General features: G+C 44.8%; 1 protein-coding gene across 1 annotated transcript in view; it reads left to right on the forward strand.

Annotated features, from left to right (window-relative positions):
- LOC126456049 (uncharacterized) overlaps window positions 1-15222 on the forward strand; it is a 65729-nt gene that overhangs the window by 33757 nt on the left and 16750 nt on the right. The window contains exons 6-7 of the mRNA XM_050091804.1: window positions 3261-3502; window positions 9796-10004. Of these exons, the coding sequence (XP_049947761.1) occupies window positions 3261-3502; window positions 9796-10004 (451 nt within the window). The remainder of the gene's footprint in view (window positions 1-3260; window positions 3503-9795; window positions 10005-15222) is intronic.

Below are 15222 nucleotides of genomic sequence, written 5' to 3' on the forward strand. Positions count from 1 at the left end.
GAGTTGAATCTTTCAATGGAGTGAACAATCAGTGATTCAGAAAAAAAGAACGGTAGCTCCAAACGTTTCCCACGGCAGAGAGAGAGAGAGAGAGAGAGAGAGAGAGAGAGAGAGAGAGAGAGACGGAGCATATCAGCGGCGCCTCTGCTGGTCACAGCACAGTGCACGCCACACAACACAGCCAGCGCCGACCTCTGCCCTGCTTCTACCTTGGCTGCCTGCATTGTGCAGTGCCCCATTGGATTTTGTGTTTCACATATGCCGTGCCGTCTCTGTGCGTCGTCTGCCGCGCGCAGTGTCTGGCGCAGCTTGACTTCGCATCGCACTCTGTCGGCGATCGTTTCAGTCGCACGTCCTGCCCTCTGGGCAGTTGATGCGAGCAACAGGACAGAGAGCCACCTAGCGGATAACATAGGAACTACTTGAAACAACCTGCTCGCAAGAGAACAGACGATTTGTCTCGGAGCGGGTGAGTTCACCGCTCCCCCCACCCTCGGAACTCGCCCGCTCAACGCTCACCCAACCGTCTCGACTCTAGCCAGAGCGTTGAGCAAAGCGACTCAGGTGTCACTCTGGTCTCTGCGGTCTCGGCTCACGCAGTAATACAGCTCGCGGCTCGACCTGCTCGACTCAGCGGCTCTGCATCGGAGTTCGTCTCTACTGGATATTGTTCTTCGTAGTAATACCACTACGTATATTACATTATTATGTTATGTATACATCATTTGTTTTTATTTTATTTTTATTTGTTTAAACTGATTAGATTAGGTTCCTGACGACTCCTCTTACTATAGGATTTTTATTATGGACACTCGAATTTACGCTTTAATTACGAGCGAACCGATAAACGTATCGCAAAATGTGATACACCAATATTTTCCTTGTTTTATTCTGCGTAAGGCTATATGCAGCACTTTCGTTTTACAGTCAAATTTATAGTTTTTTTCTTATTCTGGTACGGATTTTGCGATTTTAGGCGTCTTCGGAAGGAAACGTTACCTTTAAAAATATATGGCTTGCGATGTATTTGTATGAGGTTAATGAAATTTTAATACATTGTAGCCAAATATATTGTTAATATAAATCTCAAGTTACAACATTTTCCGATCACCCAAAAAACCACGATAGTGCAAAATAAATCAATAATCAAAAACTTTGTCATATCGTGGAAATTTCAATAAACAATACAAAATTCTTACTCATTATCTGTGTTACTTCAAAATAGGATCAAATAAGATCAAAATACAGGTATAGTACTGGAATAAACCAAGTTTAAAGGGCAATGTGCCTTCCATTTATTTTCTATTGTAAATGAGTGGTGAGTCATGAAAAAGAGCTAATTCATTTCAGGGAGTGAACAGTTCTGATCCGATCTCTGAAAAGAACAGTTTTGCCCATCTCTAGTGAGGTGCGGACAGCCAGTGGTTACCGACAGCTGGCGACCTACATGAACTGTCCGACGGAAGGAGATCGGAGCGGGACGACCGTTGGTTGGTTGGTCGTCTCATCGGGTAACGTCTATTTAGTCCTTTGACCGTTTCTGGGCCTCGTCAGTTGGTCATCTTCTGAGACGTGGGTCGGTTCCTTCCTTGTGCAGAGATGTCGTGGCCAATTGGCAAGAGTTACCTCTGCATGGTTGGGTCCGAACCAGTGTTCTCGGGTCGCCGTGTCTCAGAATTCCGAACGGACATCGAGTTGAGTCGGGTGGGAGCTGCAGTCAGCTTCGGACAGCCAAGACTCGCCCGACCGTTGCCGACACACATAATTTCAGTGCGGACGACCTTGGTTGGTCGTTCGGTCGGTCGTCTCATCGGACGACGTGTATTTGGTCACCGACAGCTTGTGGAAACTCTGTTTGTCGAAATGATTCGCCCTTGCTGGTCCACAGTGATTGCTTTTAAGATTGTTCGAGTCCTTGTGCAAGTGTGTTTACGTGGAACTGTGTGTAGCTCCTGTGATTTCCACCGAGCAGATGAATGCTGTCTGCGGACTGGAATAGGTAGTTGGTCGGTTGCGACAGAGGGAATTGATTAGGTTGTTAGTTGGTTTTCAGCCGACCCTAGGTCGTGTTGTCGCCTAATTATTTAGTGTTACGCTTGGCTGTCTGTCTCACCTAAACTGTTGTTAGAGTTTCTTCCCCAGGCCGACCCTTGGAACACTTCTGAGCACCACTGTTTGTTGTTTGTGACTGTCATTTTATATGGTCACAGGTACTGTGACAGGCCTTCATCCGTGTATTAATAATCTGTTTTATGTTTAGTAGATGGCCTTCAGCCGACTTCATGTCAACTATTTTAAGATTAGGTCTTCAAACGTGTTTTATTTAAAATTCTTTTTGCTCTGTATTTAGGCCTTCAATTGGTTCAAATGGCTCTGAGCACTATGGGACTTAACATCTGTGGTCATCAGTCCCCTAGAACTTAGAACTACTGAAACCTAACTAAGCTAAGGACATGACACACATCCATGCCCGAGACAGGATTCGAACCTGCGACCGGCTTAGGCCTTCAGCCGTGTTTGTTTCAGAATCTGTGGCTTTAATATGTAAATACTTGCCTGTAAGGTTTCACTTTAATTATCTTGAGTTCTTGGAACGGCCTTCAGCTGTGTTCTGTAAATGTTTCTCTGAAGGTGGTCTTTAATTATTCTTGGGTAATTGTTTGGGCCTTCAGCCAACAAAAAGCTTCAAGTCTTCTTAAGATGTTTTGTTGTACTGTGTAAAAGCATATCTTCAAAGCCTCTCTTTTATTATGTAAAGAAATTTTTTATTGGGCTTTCAGCCGAAGAATTTATTTGAATTTTCCTTAATATGGCCTTTAGCCGAAAACTGTAAATGCTTGGCTTCTAAAGAATTTTCTTAGCTGATCTGAAATATTATTTCGGCTTTTAGCCGAAAAGATATTGCAATTTTAATTAAGTAAGGCCTTCAGCCGTTACTCTAAATCCTGGTGTTAAACAAGGAATCATTTAAACTTACTCTGGAGAAGTTACTTGGGCCCTCAGCCGTGAATTGATCTTTGTTGTTTTAAAGAGAAAACTGTGCATTGGCTCGAGCAATAACGTTTTGTGTTCTTGTATAACTAACAGTAATTGACCTTGGTCCCTTTCCACAACCTGATCCGCTCTGTACTGTGAAACCAGAGTTCAACGTGTTCGCTCTCCCACTAATCGCAGTTTCTGGGAAATCGGATTATGGCACTTGTCGTACTCTCTTCGCCAATACTGTGTGCAAAGCTCTAGCCGGCGTGTCGCCGGTGCAGGCCGGCGTTCATGTTCCGGGAGCCGTCGCTGGCGGCGGTGAGCAACGTGTACACGCGGCCCTTCTCTCGCGGCGTCTGGCTCAGCTACTCGCTGGCGGCGCTGCTGCTCGCCCTGCTGGTGGTCGCCTCGCAGCGGCTGCTGGCCAGGGCGCAGGGGATCCTCGACGACAACACGGACCCCGCCGTCGCGCCGCCCTGGACTGACGTGCCGCTCGTCGCCTTCAGCATCGTCTGCGAGGAAGGTGCGCGTTTTATATGCACTGGTCTACCACTGCTGGTGGTCAGCATGCGCCGATGAGACAAAGTCGTGAGATATGAACATATACAGATGGCGGTAGTACCGCGAACACAAGCTATAAAAGGGCAATGAATTAGCGAACTGTCATTTGTACTCAGCTGACTCGTGTGGTAAGGTTTCCGACGTAATTTTGGCCGTACTACGGGAGTTAACAGACTTAGAATGCCGCATGGTAGTTAGAACTAGGCGCATGGAACATTGCATTTCGGAAATCGTTGGGGAATTTAGTATCCACAGTGTGAAAGACGTGCTGAGAATACCAAATTTCAGGTATTACCTCTCACTTAGGGCAACGCAGCGGCCGACGGCGTTCACTTAACGACCGAGAACAGCGGCGTTTGCGTAGAATTGACAGTGATAACAGAAAAGTAACACTGCGTGAGATAACCGCAGAAATCACTGTGGGACGTAACGACGAACGTATCCGTTAGGAGAATGCGGGAAAATATGGCGTTACTGGGCTATAACAGCAGACGACTGACGAGAGTAACTTTGCTAGCCATCGTGTGCAGCGCCTCTTCTGGGCTCGTGACCATCTTGATTGACCCCTGGACAACTGGGAAACCATGGCCGGTCAAATGAGACCAGATTTAAGTTGCTAAGAGCAGATGGTAGGGTTCGAGTGTGGCGAAGACCTCACGAAGCAGTGGGCCTAACTTAACAACAGTGCCCTCTGCAAGCTGGTAGTGGCTCCATATTGATGTGGGCTGTATTTGTATGGAATGGAATGGGTCCTTTGGTCCAAATGAACCGATCGTTGACTCGATATGGTTATGCTCAGCTTCTTGGATACCATTTGTAGCACATCAAGTTTCCGATCGCCGCCGCGATGGCAACTGCCGTTGCTTAGATGTTCTGAGGGTGAGTTAACCGTTCTTGGTGATGCCTCATAAGTCAGCGGACGAGAATGGCTGTCCCTCCCCCGCATTGTCCTGTTCTATCCGTACGGTAAACGTGCATGTTGCGTACGTCGGCTCTTGGAGATGTGTCTCTGAGATGAAAACAACATCGAGTCTGTGACGTGTCAAGAAATTCGTTACTTCGGTCTTCTTTGGTCGTAGGTTGTGTTCCAAAAACGAACAGCATAGAGACAGAAGTGATCACATTTTCTGCAGGACCTGACCATCATTTTGCTGGACAATGCTCAAGCACGTACAGTGCAAGCTGTTACTGATTCGTTTAACTAATAGAGCTACTAATTGCTATACCACCTACTGCCCTCCCCTGACTTAAGGCCTCCTGAGTTCAACTCGATTTCTAAACTGAAGGAAACACTTCACGGCTTTCGCTTCAGAACAGTTACAAATCCGTCGCGCAATAGACCGCGCCGGTCGAACTGTCAACACAACTGGCACTGCTAAGAATCCTACGACTTCTACATCGCTGACAACAGGTTATACACAATGCTGGTGACTACTTTCAAGGTCAGTAAAACTTTGAAACACGTATCTATTTTGTACGAGCTGTAAATAAATAGTTGCCACTATTAAAGTTCCAACCATCGTAATTTAGTGACTTGACTGCAACCTCATCAAATCTGTCACATTTATTAAACATGGCCTTCCGCTAGCTAATGGCTCAATCCTCTTCCTACCGAGCACAAGAGCGCCCACTAAACCGCCCTGTTTACTAGAACAGCGGAAAGTGACTGAGTCATCCAAGAACATACTTTAGAGTACTTGTAGGTTTTTTTCACTGGAAAAGCAACTTTGTTTATCATGGAGGATCACTAACTCCCATTTCTACAATGTTAAACACTTTAAAACGCCACCTCTGTCCTAGAGGGCACATGACCTGCCTCCTATAGCTGCACGGGCTAGCAGCCAACTACTCCGTTCCTCTAACTTCAAAACGTTCCATTTAACTGTCTTAACAGGCTTTCAGCGAATTAGCCTTAATAGCAGAATGAAATCAATTTCGATGGCCATTTCCCGCTCCTGTTAAGGGCACTCCGCTGGAAAGGGCTGCTTCTTCCCACGACTTTTTCCAAGTTTCTTTGCAACAGATGCTGGAAACACCTTTTCTCATGGGAAAGTCACTAGTCCTTAAGCCAGTCTAGAAGCCTCCGACAGCTTACTCAGATTAGGGAAAAACCATCCCATCATCTCTAGGGTGGACGAAGAACGAAATCCCTTCTGTTGGATACCGGAAACTGGCTATGACGTTCCCAGCAGTCAAGAAGACGACCCCCTATGAGACGTCAGGAAGGATGTATTACGGTAATTCATCGTATTTAAAACCTGGAACTGAAGCCAATTTCTGTACAACATTATGGCAAATCACATGTTGGAGCTGACTTTGATGAGTATCCGCTGGTAAAAAAATGTATAAAGCCTGGACGTATCCAGTTCATCTCCATACCCCAGTGGTCAGTATGTCAGGAACCGGGTTCGATTCCTGGTACTGCCAGGAATTTTTTCTTGGTGGGAGGACTGGCACACTGTTGTCAGCCCCATAAAGCCATTTAAGGTGCTGCTTGAATGAGAATTACTGACTTCAAGGCAAAGAAAGCCTACAACGGCCGGGAGACTGACGTGCCGATCTCATGCCCCTCCGTACCGAATCCAGTGACCTCACTAGCGGAGGATGACAAGGTGGTTGGTCGGTCACGATTAGCCCATCAGGACCAAAACGTGTTCTACTTTGCTTTTGAACTTATTCTGACGTGAGTCTGCAGAAAGATGAGATAATTAATATGTTAAAGATGATAGATACAACCATAAAGTTATATTTGCGGAATAAAACAATGAGACACACTTTCATTTATCCCTGTTCTTAATTATTTACCTTATTCCACAGCATTCACACCAGAGTCGGCTGTCACATGATGATAATCGTATCAATATTTTTGATATTTCGGCTGAATGTGGCGTTTCCAGATTTTTACCGCAGTTCCTTTACTTATTAAATGGTGAAACTATTTCGTTCCCATTACAAAGAAGGCACCAGCGAAGGGAGAATATTAATACCTTATGTCAGTGCGACCAATAATTTTTTATCATTCCTCAAAAACTCATTTCAGTGTCTCAAACAGGTCATGAAATGTGAGGGATATCATGGATGTTTCATTTTCACTCTGTCATTTGTGCATGCAAGGAATGCAAGTAGAACTGAGTGCATTACATACAACCAATTTCCTCGAGATTGCAAATAGAAACAGATCTCATTTCAAGTTTACAGATAAATTCTACATGGCGGCTGTAGTTCGTATGGAACAAGGTATGACCTAACGTGCACTAAATGCAAATTCATAGCGACATTTACTTTTCGTTGAAAACTATTCGAATTTCGTGCAGCAGCTCACAGAAATGCATTCTCGTTCTCAACATCGGGAATATCCAACACTCTCAAAGGGGCAGCGGCCTCAGCTGTCACCTACTAAGCTATGCACTTCGTCTGTTATCAACGAAGCATTCTTTGTTCGCTTCAGTCTAGTTGGTGGCCGACTCGCTACATTGCATAAATGGAGGCTGGCTCATTTGCAGTCTTTCTTAAACGACTTTAAAGAAACTATTCGATAAAATAATGATTCTTTCACATCTTTTGGCGTCGTTCATCAACTTCATGATGAACTGCTTATCATTTCGTTAATGGTAATAGTTACTGTGATATTTCGACGTTAAATGAACTACTGCGCGAAATTCGATTAGTTTTCAATGAAAAGTAGGAGCTGCTATGAATTTGCATTTAGCGCATGTTACGTCATATACTGCTGCATATGAAATCTAGCCAACATATAGAATTTTTCTTTAAACTTGAGATGAGATCTGGTTCTATCTCCAATTTGGAGAAAATTAACTGTATCTAGTGCACTCACTTCTGCTTGCATTGCCTGCATGCGTAAATGACAGAGTTGAAAATGAAACATTCATGATATCCCTCACATTTCATAACGGTTTTGAGATATTGAAATGAGTTTCTGAGGAATAATAATACGCAAAGTGGAGAGTATTTTTCCATTTAGTTAAGATATGAAACTCTGTTATCTCCCGGTTTATGTGGGTAATTACAGATTATTTCAATGAAATAATGTAATTATTTTGAGGGCCATCGATAGCTGATGAAATGAGAATTAGTGTAGGTAACTGAAAAAATTACTCATTTATTTTTTCACCGAGCATGAACTTTTTATAAGCTATTGGTTTGGCTTATCATCAATTACTTGTTTAGTAGTAGTCTGCTTCATGATTCTGTCGCAATTGTAATTGTATTACTATGTCAGTGAGGTGAACACCTTCCTGTTTTGGAAAAAGAAGTTAATTTTAACATACCAACAAGGGAAAGAAAAGAATACTTACAAGTTAGGCGAAAATAAATCGCTCCTTCTGTTGTAGTTTCACAGTAATCCTGTAACCCATTGTGTTTTTAATAATAAATGGTTGACTTGTCGAATTATTGATCGTACTGGCATAACATATTAATAAGACAGTTTGCAAACTCGCCAGCTGTTGGATACGAGTTCTGCCTGTGAGTAATCTTCAGCTGTTGAAGTGCACCTCCACTATCACGCGGTGGCCGCTTGCAATGGCCTCCTACCACTATCGTTTTTCCCTCCCCTACCACATAATCTGTGCAGCTACGATCCAAGTTTCTTTGCGTATACTCTACGTCCATTTTCCCCGCTAAAGTATTGTGTAGGTCTATCAAGACAACGAGAGTGCACAGGGAAAGAGATAGAGACTTTTATTACTGACAGGAATTGAGGATTTGCAGCCCAACCCTAATGTTGCTACAGATGTGGGGTCAGAAATGCGCTGAGTAGTCAGCGAGTGGACGCAGCCGGCGCGTGGATGGGCGTGGCCATTGACGCAACACCACAGATGGATACCGTGGCTGGACACTTCCCAGTCTCTCTCTCTCTCTCTTGCACAGTCTATAAATACCTCCCCTGCGTTCGATATGATTCTTCTGGGTTCGACCCTGCATGGTTACGTTTTTCGATTTGGATTACTCTCTGGACTGATTTATCACGCTCTACAAGCTTGACTGTATTCTGGACGTAGCTTCTGATTAGCCGTTCACCGTGTCACTCTGTCGTTACCGACAACATGGAAGAGTCTCTTTCGCTTGTCTCCACGTCAACGTCCATAAGAGTGATCAGGAATTTGTTTCCACTTACCTTCGAGTAAGATGGAAAAGAGGCCTCCTGTATTGCGCATCCATGAATGTTGTCGCGTCCCAAGCGTAAGTATTGCCTGAGACTGGGCGACGGGGATCGTGAGAAGGGAATTAGCTGGTTGGTGTATGTGAGAAGGAATCTTGACCTGGCTGTAATGTTACATCCCTTATTACAAAAGGGAAGGATTGGAAAAGGACTTGAAATAACCTCAACTAGAAGCGTTTTGCAACTCCTAAATCTATTCAGAAAAGAGTTTTAGGTCTTGCTCTGTTTTCCTAGAAGGAGTTGTTCTAACGAAGAGGCCAAGTCTTAGGACAGAGACGGTGCCTGGCAGCACAATCCCGTCTACTTTGAAATGAGAGTATTAACTGAGCCCACACCCGCTATACGACACACAGAGTTCCCCTGCTTTTCGCCTATGATTTCGTTAACTGTGCCGATACAAATGCAGCTGCTTCTGCCTAGACTTGGCTGACTACTCGCCCGGTTCTCAGGGTCTCTCTGACTTCCTACCTTTAGTCCACTTCTGAAGGCCGAATTATGCACTACTCTTCAGCAGTTTTCCGGAGTCTGACAGGCGCCTCTCCCTATATAGTCACACTCTGCGTCCTAAGCTTGCCATTGGCTTTTCGCGATGTATCGGTGTCCCTATCAAAGACCTATCTCTTAATCCCTCTCGTTCACGTCAGGAAATGCTGGCATCACCAGTATTGTCGACATGTGTTCCGAGTACACCTGGAGCTATGCCTATTAATGGTACTCCGTAAAGTCCTTGGATGACTCTGTGTTCATAGCTTATAGCATTATCGTTGCACGTGACTGTCCTACATGCCGACATGCTGGCACTTGGCTGGCCCCCTGGCTGCCCTCTGACTTTTCCTTGCCACACCATAAGACTTCTAAGAATTAACGTTGTTCTACATTCGTTATTTTTCTACAAGACATGACTATTTTTTTGTGGACACGACAATGTGTATGAATAAAAAAATTAGTTTTGCGTTTTTAAAGGTAGTAAACAGCTTTATAGATTATTCCTATGTTAGTTTTAAAACGTGGAGGGGCTTAGAATTCGGAGAGGAGTGTCGGCACACCCGCTGAAGTACAGTGCGTGCCCGCAGGCATGCAGGACCCGCCGCAGAACGTGTCGTCGCGCATCCTGCTCATGTTCCTGCTGGTGCTGGCCGTCTTCCACGTGACGGCCTACTCTGCCTGCATCGTGTCGCTGCTGCAGCTGCCCAGCGGCTCCATCAACGCCCTCGACTCGCTCTTCGGCTCCAAGCTGCGCGTCGTCATGCACGACCTGCCCTACAACTTCAACTACGGAAACGTAAGAAGGGGGCGCACGGATACACACACACACACACAAACACACACACACAGACACACACACAAAAACACACCATCTCGAAAATACGTATGGACGAGTGAGCGAAAATGATCGAAGTACACGGTGTTTGCTTTAACTTGAACAACTCAATACCTCGAAAACGACGCATCCTGCGAAAAAAATGTTCAGGTGAAAAATTAATGTTAGTAAAGATGACATCTGAAAGAACTCCCCTTTCTTATTGCATATTCGGATTCTACGCCAAAAAACACTCACGATGCACTCAAATCACTGTTTTCCATTCGTGGTAGATGGCGCTGTAATCGAGAACCGATGCAAGTTCGTAGACTTTCCCGGCGTAATAAGTCTTGAAAGTCTCTTCGGGTTTGCTGCCGGATCCTAAAATCAACTCGATTCGACATTTCGGCTATCCAGCTGTTCGTCATCTACAGGAGAATGCTAATAAAATCCACCGAATTGGAGATATAGTGTTCACACATGCCAATGTATGGACTGAGAAAGAGTCCCTCTGGAAGAGTCCTTCAGTTCGATTAGTGTAAAACTGGATGAAGAGTTGGTGAAGCTTCGTCGTCATGTGCTGACAACCACGTATTTTTTATTAACGGCAACATTTTTGAACAGAATGACGGAGTGGCTATGGATAGCCCTTTATCACCCATAGTTGCCAATTTATTTATGGATGTGACACTGAGGACTTCGGCTTTTAAAACAACGTGCTTCTGGAGATATGTAGATGATACCTTTTTCGTCTCGCCACATGGAAGTGATGCTCTTAATAGGTTTTTGGATCACTTCAGCTGTCTTCGTCCCCGCATTAAATTTACCATGGAGGTTGAAAGTGATGGGATGCTTCCATTTTTGGACGTTATGGCTTACAAAAAACCTGATGGTACTTTGGGACATGGTGTTCACTGAAAGCTGACAGACACAGATCGGTATCTGCATTCTAAGAATTGTCATCCGCCATACCAACGCAGTGGCGTCCTGAGGACTTTGGTACGCAGAGCATATGCCATTTCTGATGCGGACAGCTTAACACTAGAACTTGCGCATTTGATGGCTGTTTTTAAGGAAAATAGATACTCTGAGAAGCAGATTCGTCGGGCGACGGAGTTTGGATCATCATTGGAGGTGCATGAAGAGGAAAATAGATTGGTCGCCTTTATTCCTTATGCTGGGGGCAGGAATCTTAACATTAAGAGTGTGTTCCGTCCACTTACCAAGATTAGGGCATTACTCTGCTCTGTGAATGATGATTTGGGGCTTAGGAAACCCGGTGTATACAAGATTCCTTGTCACTGTGGGAAGGCTTACATAGGCCGTTCGATTCGCACAGTTCATGACAGGTGTGTGGAACATCGCCATCATACGAGGCTACAACAGCCATAAAAATCGGCAGTAGCAGAATACTGCTTAAATGAGGGTCACGGTACGAAATTCGACGAAACTTTGATAGTTGCCAACACTTCCGGTTTTTGGAACAGTGTCTATAAAGAGGCAATTGGAATTAGGTTGGCGGACAATTTAATTAATAGAGACAATGGGTTTCCTCTTAGCAGGTCGTGGAATCCTGTACTACCCGCCTTCAAATCAGAACGTTCTTCGGTACGGCCAGTCCGAATGTTCGAAAATCGTCGCTGAGTGCGACATCTAGTTGCCGGCGGTGTTCTACGAAGGTCGGCGCCACCTGCCCAGTCTTAAATGTTCAAATGTGTGTGAAATCGTATGGGACTTAACTGCTAATGTCATCAGTCCCTAAGCTTACACACTACTTAACCTAAATTATCCTAATGACAAACACACACACCCATGCCGGATGGAAGATTCGAACCTCCGCCGGGACCAGTCGCACAGCCCATGACTGCAGCGCCTGAGACCGCTCGGCTAATCCCGCGCGGCTGCCCAGTCTTGGAGGGAAGCAACCCTGATGGGCGGCGCATGCACCTTGTACGGGAAGCAGGCCTATATAGGACGTCGATTTGCAGCCTGGCGTCAGTTCTCAGCGGTCTCATCAGCAGAAGCAGCATTCTCCTGAAGATGGCGAACTGTTGGATCGCCGAAATAACGAATCGAGTTGATTTTAGGATCAGGCAGCAAACCCGAAGAGACTTTCAAGAACCGATGCATTTCATTTTACATTTCATTTAAGTTGTAGGCTAAATGTAGGCATTCGTGTTCTAACAGCTGATACTGATGTTCAAAAGTTACATGAATTTTACAAATGTGATTGTACACTACAAATAATACTAGCATTAACGTGGCTAAACATTGACATTTCTGGCCAATAAGCTACCTGTATGGTAACGCAGTTTTCTGTTCCATACGGAGTTGATTGTGGTGAGTTCCCGAACCATTTGAATGCTGGATTTCAGTGTGTGTCTCTATCCAAGCGCCGTAACTCTCGCTGGTCGCTACATGACTACCACCGGAATACAAACCACAATCATTGTAATAAGGTGAAATGTCTGTGAAGTAATAGTGACAGGCACGCCCGTCCGGTTAGCCGTGCAGTCCACGGATTTCCAAATTGGGAAGGAGCGCCTGGTCCCCGGCACGAATCCGCCCGGCGGACCTGGGTCGAGGTCCGGTGAGCCGGGCAGTCTGAGGATGGTGTTTTGGCGGTTTTCCGTCTGCCTCGGCTAATGCGGGCTGGTTCCCCTTATTCCGCCTCAGCTACACTATGTCGGCGATTTCTGCGCAAACAAGTTCTCCACGTACGCGTACACCACCATTACTCTAACATCCAAACATAGGGGTTACACTCGTCTGATGTGAGACGTTCCCTGGGGGGGAGGGGGGGGTTGTCGGTCCACTGGGGGCCGAACCCCACAATAACCCTGGGTTCGGTGTGGGGCGGCGGAGGGGTGAAGTGGACTGCGGTAGTCGTCGTGGGGTTGTGGACCACTGCAGGTGCGGCGGGGACGGGGCCTCTCCGTCGTTTCTAAACCCTCGGTTAACATACAATAGAATACAATACAATTGAAATCAAGCACTCTAATGATGAGAGGCTCTCGGACTCACCTATATCAAGCATCCCGTTGGGAACAAAACTATTACATCCACGTCGTTGTTCCTAGATCAAGCGAAATGTGGTTTCTAACCAGACACAGGAATGGGTAGCAATATTGTACTGTATAATCGTATTTGCAACACAAAGTAAATTTAGATCAGAAAATCAACAATTGGAACACAAAGGTTTACATTTATATCATGAATGAAACGTAGAATCAAATATATCGATTCTTAATTGCAAAAAAAGGCGCACTTGATATTTGTCGATTACAGCGCCATGTATCACGAATGAAAAACAGTGATTTGAGTACACCGTGCGTGTTTTCTGGCGTAGAATCCGAATATGCAATAAAAACGAGGGAGTTCGATTCTGAAAACATAAAGTTGACCACGCCCGCGCGGGAGGGGTGGTTAGGAGGTGACCAGCTGTAGCATAGTAACTTTTCACCTAGAACATTGCTTCCGTACGATACGTCGTTTCCGGGATATTTAGTTGTCTCACGGTAAAAAGACGGCCTGTATATGGAGAGATAGCTCATAGAAATATTAAAGCTTTGATGGGATAGTCTGCTCATATTATAGTGATCACCTATACATGTAAAGAGAGGAAGAGGACTGTTTGTGTTACTCAGTAAATACTTGTCGCGGCGATTTGGTGTGAGACTGATTTTGAAACTTGTGCAGTTTATTACAGTTTGTGTTTCACGTTCTATAACTTGGGTTCATCTAACATCTAAATTCCTACATCGTAGCGTATCACTTCTAGGTACAATACACTATTAATAACTTGTTGGTAATAACCAGCTTCAATGCAGAGTATTGTGCAGTTCCTAAATAATGGATGAACTAAATGCAAGTACATGAATAAAATTATTAATCGTACCATAAAATTTCGGGCCTGCAGCCGCATAAATTCAGTTTCTTCTTCTAATATTTCGGCTGAATACCGTCCATCCATCTTCAGATTGACAAACTGAAATCACTCAACCTGAAAAATTCTGAGCCTGCCGCTGTGGCCTCGGGCATGGATGTGTGTGATGTCTTTAGGTTAGTTAGGTTTAAGCAGGGGACTGATGACCTCAGATGTTAAGTCCGATAGTGTTCAGAGCCATTAAAAAAAAAATGCTGATACGTTAGCCAGTTTCTATGTAGCGTCGTTGTTCACAAAAGTTTCTCTTTCGGAATTATTGTCTCTCATTGGAAAGACTTTCGATAAAAACATTTCAGCTTTATGTGAACATGTTTTGACCTCGACATATTTTTATTCAATAAGGAATTTCATGAACAGACTGACGGTGTCGCCATGGGTAGTCCTTTGTCGCACTTGGTGGTCAACTTTTTTATGGAGGACTTCGAGGAGAAAGCACAGGAACCTGCTAGTTTGAAACCCACAGTATTTTGGAGGTATGCTGATAACGCGTTTGTAGTGTGGCCCCATGGTGAAGACAAGCTAAAAGAATTTTTAAATGATCTGAATTATATCCACAAACAAATTCAGTTAACGATGGAAATCGAAAAAGATGGATGCCTTCCATTTTTGAATGCGCAAAGATGATGGTACTTTGGGACATGCAGTGTATCGAAAACTAACCCATACGGATTTATATTTACATGAAAATTGCTGCTACCATCCTTCGCAGACAATGAGTGTACTCAGAACTCTGGTACACAGAGCACACGTCATTGCTGACGAGAGCAGTCTGCAGGACGAACATCTACACCTGAGAAGAGTTTTTGAAGCCATCGGGTACTCTCCACAGCTGATACGTAACGCACTACAAATGAAATAAACAGTGGGCACAAGAAAAGCGGAAGAAGACACGGAAAGAAATCCAGTGGCTTTCCTGCCGTAAGTGGGAAGCCTTTCGTAAAAAATAGGAGGGATGCTCGGGAAACATAAACTGAAAGTTATTTTTCGCCCTCCACCAAAAATTGCAGCACTCCTGGGTTCCATTAAAGATGATTTGGTGCTTCGGAAGCCTGGGGCTTATAAGATCTCTTGTGAGCGCGGCCGTTCATACATCGGACAGACGATACGTACAGTGCACAGAGCACAGAGCAGAGATGCACAGAGCACCGCAGGTACACCCGTCTCTTACAACCTAATACATTTGCGGTGACCGAGCACTGTATTGACACTAGGCAGTCTATAGTATACGATATTGTCGAAATTTTATCCTCGACT

Source organism: Schistocerca serialis, chromosome 2 (genome assembly GCF_023864345.2).
Source record: "Schistocerca serialis cubense isolate TAMUIC-IGC-003099 chromosome 2, iqSchSeri2.2, whole genome shotgun sequence".
Classification (NCBI taxonomy): Eukaryota; Metazoa; Arthropoda; class Insecta; order Orthoptera; family Acrididae; genus Schistocerca; species Schistocerca serialis.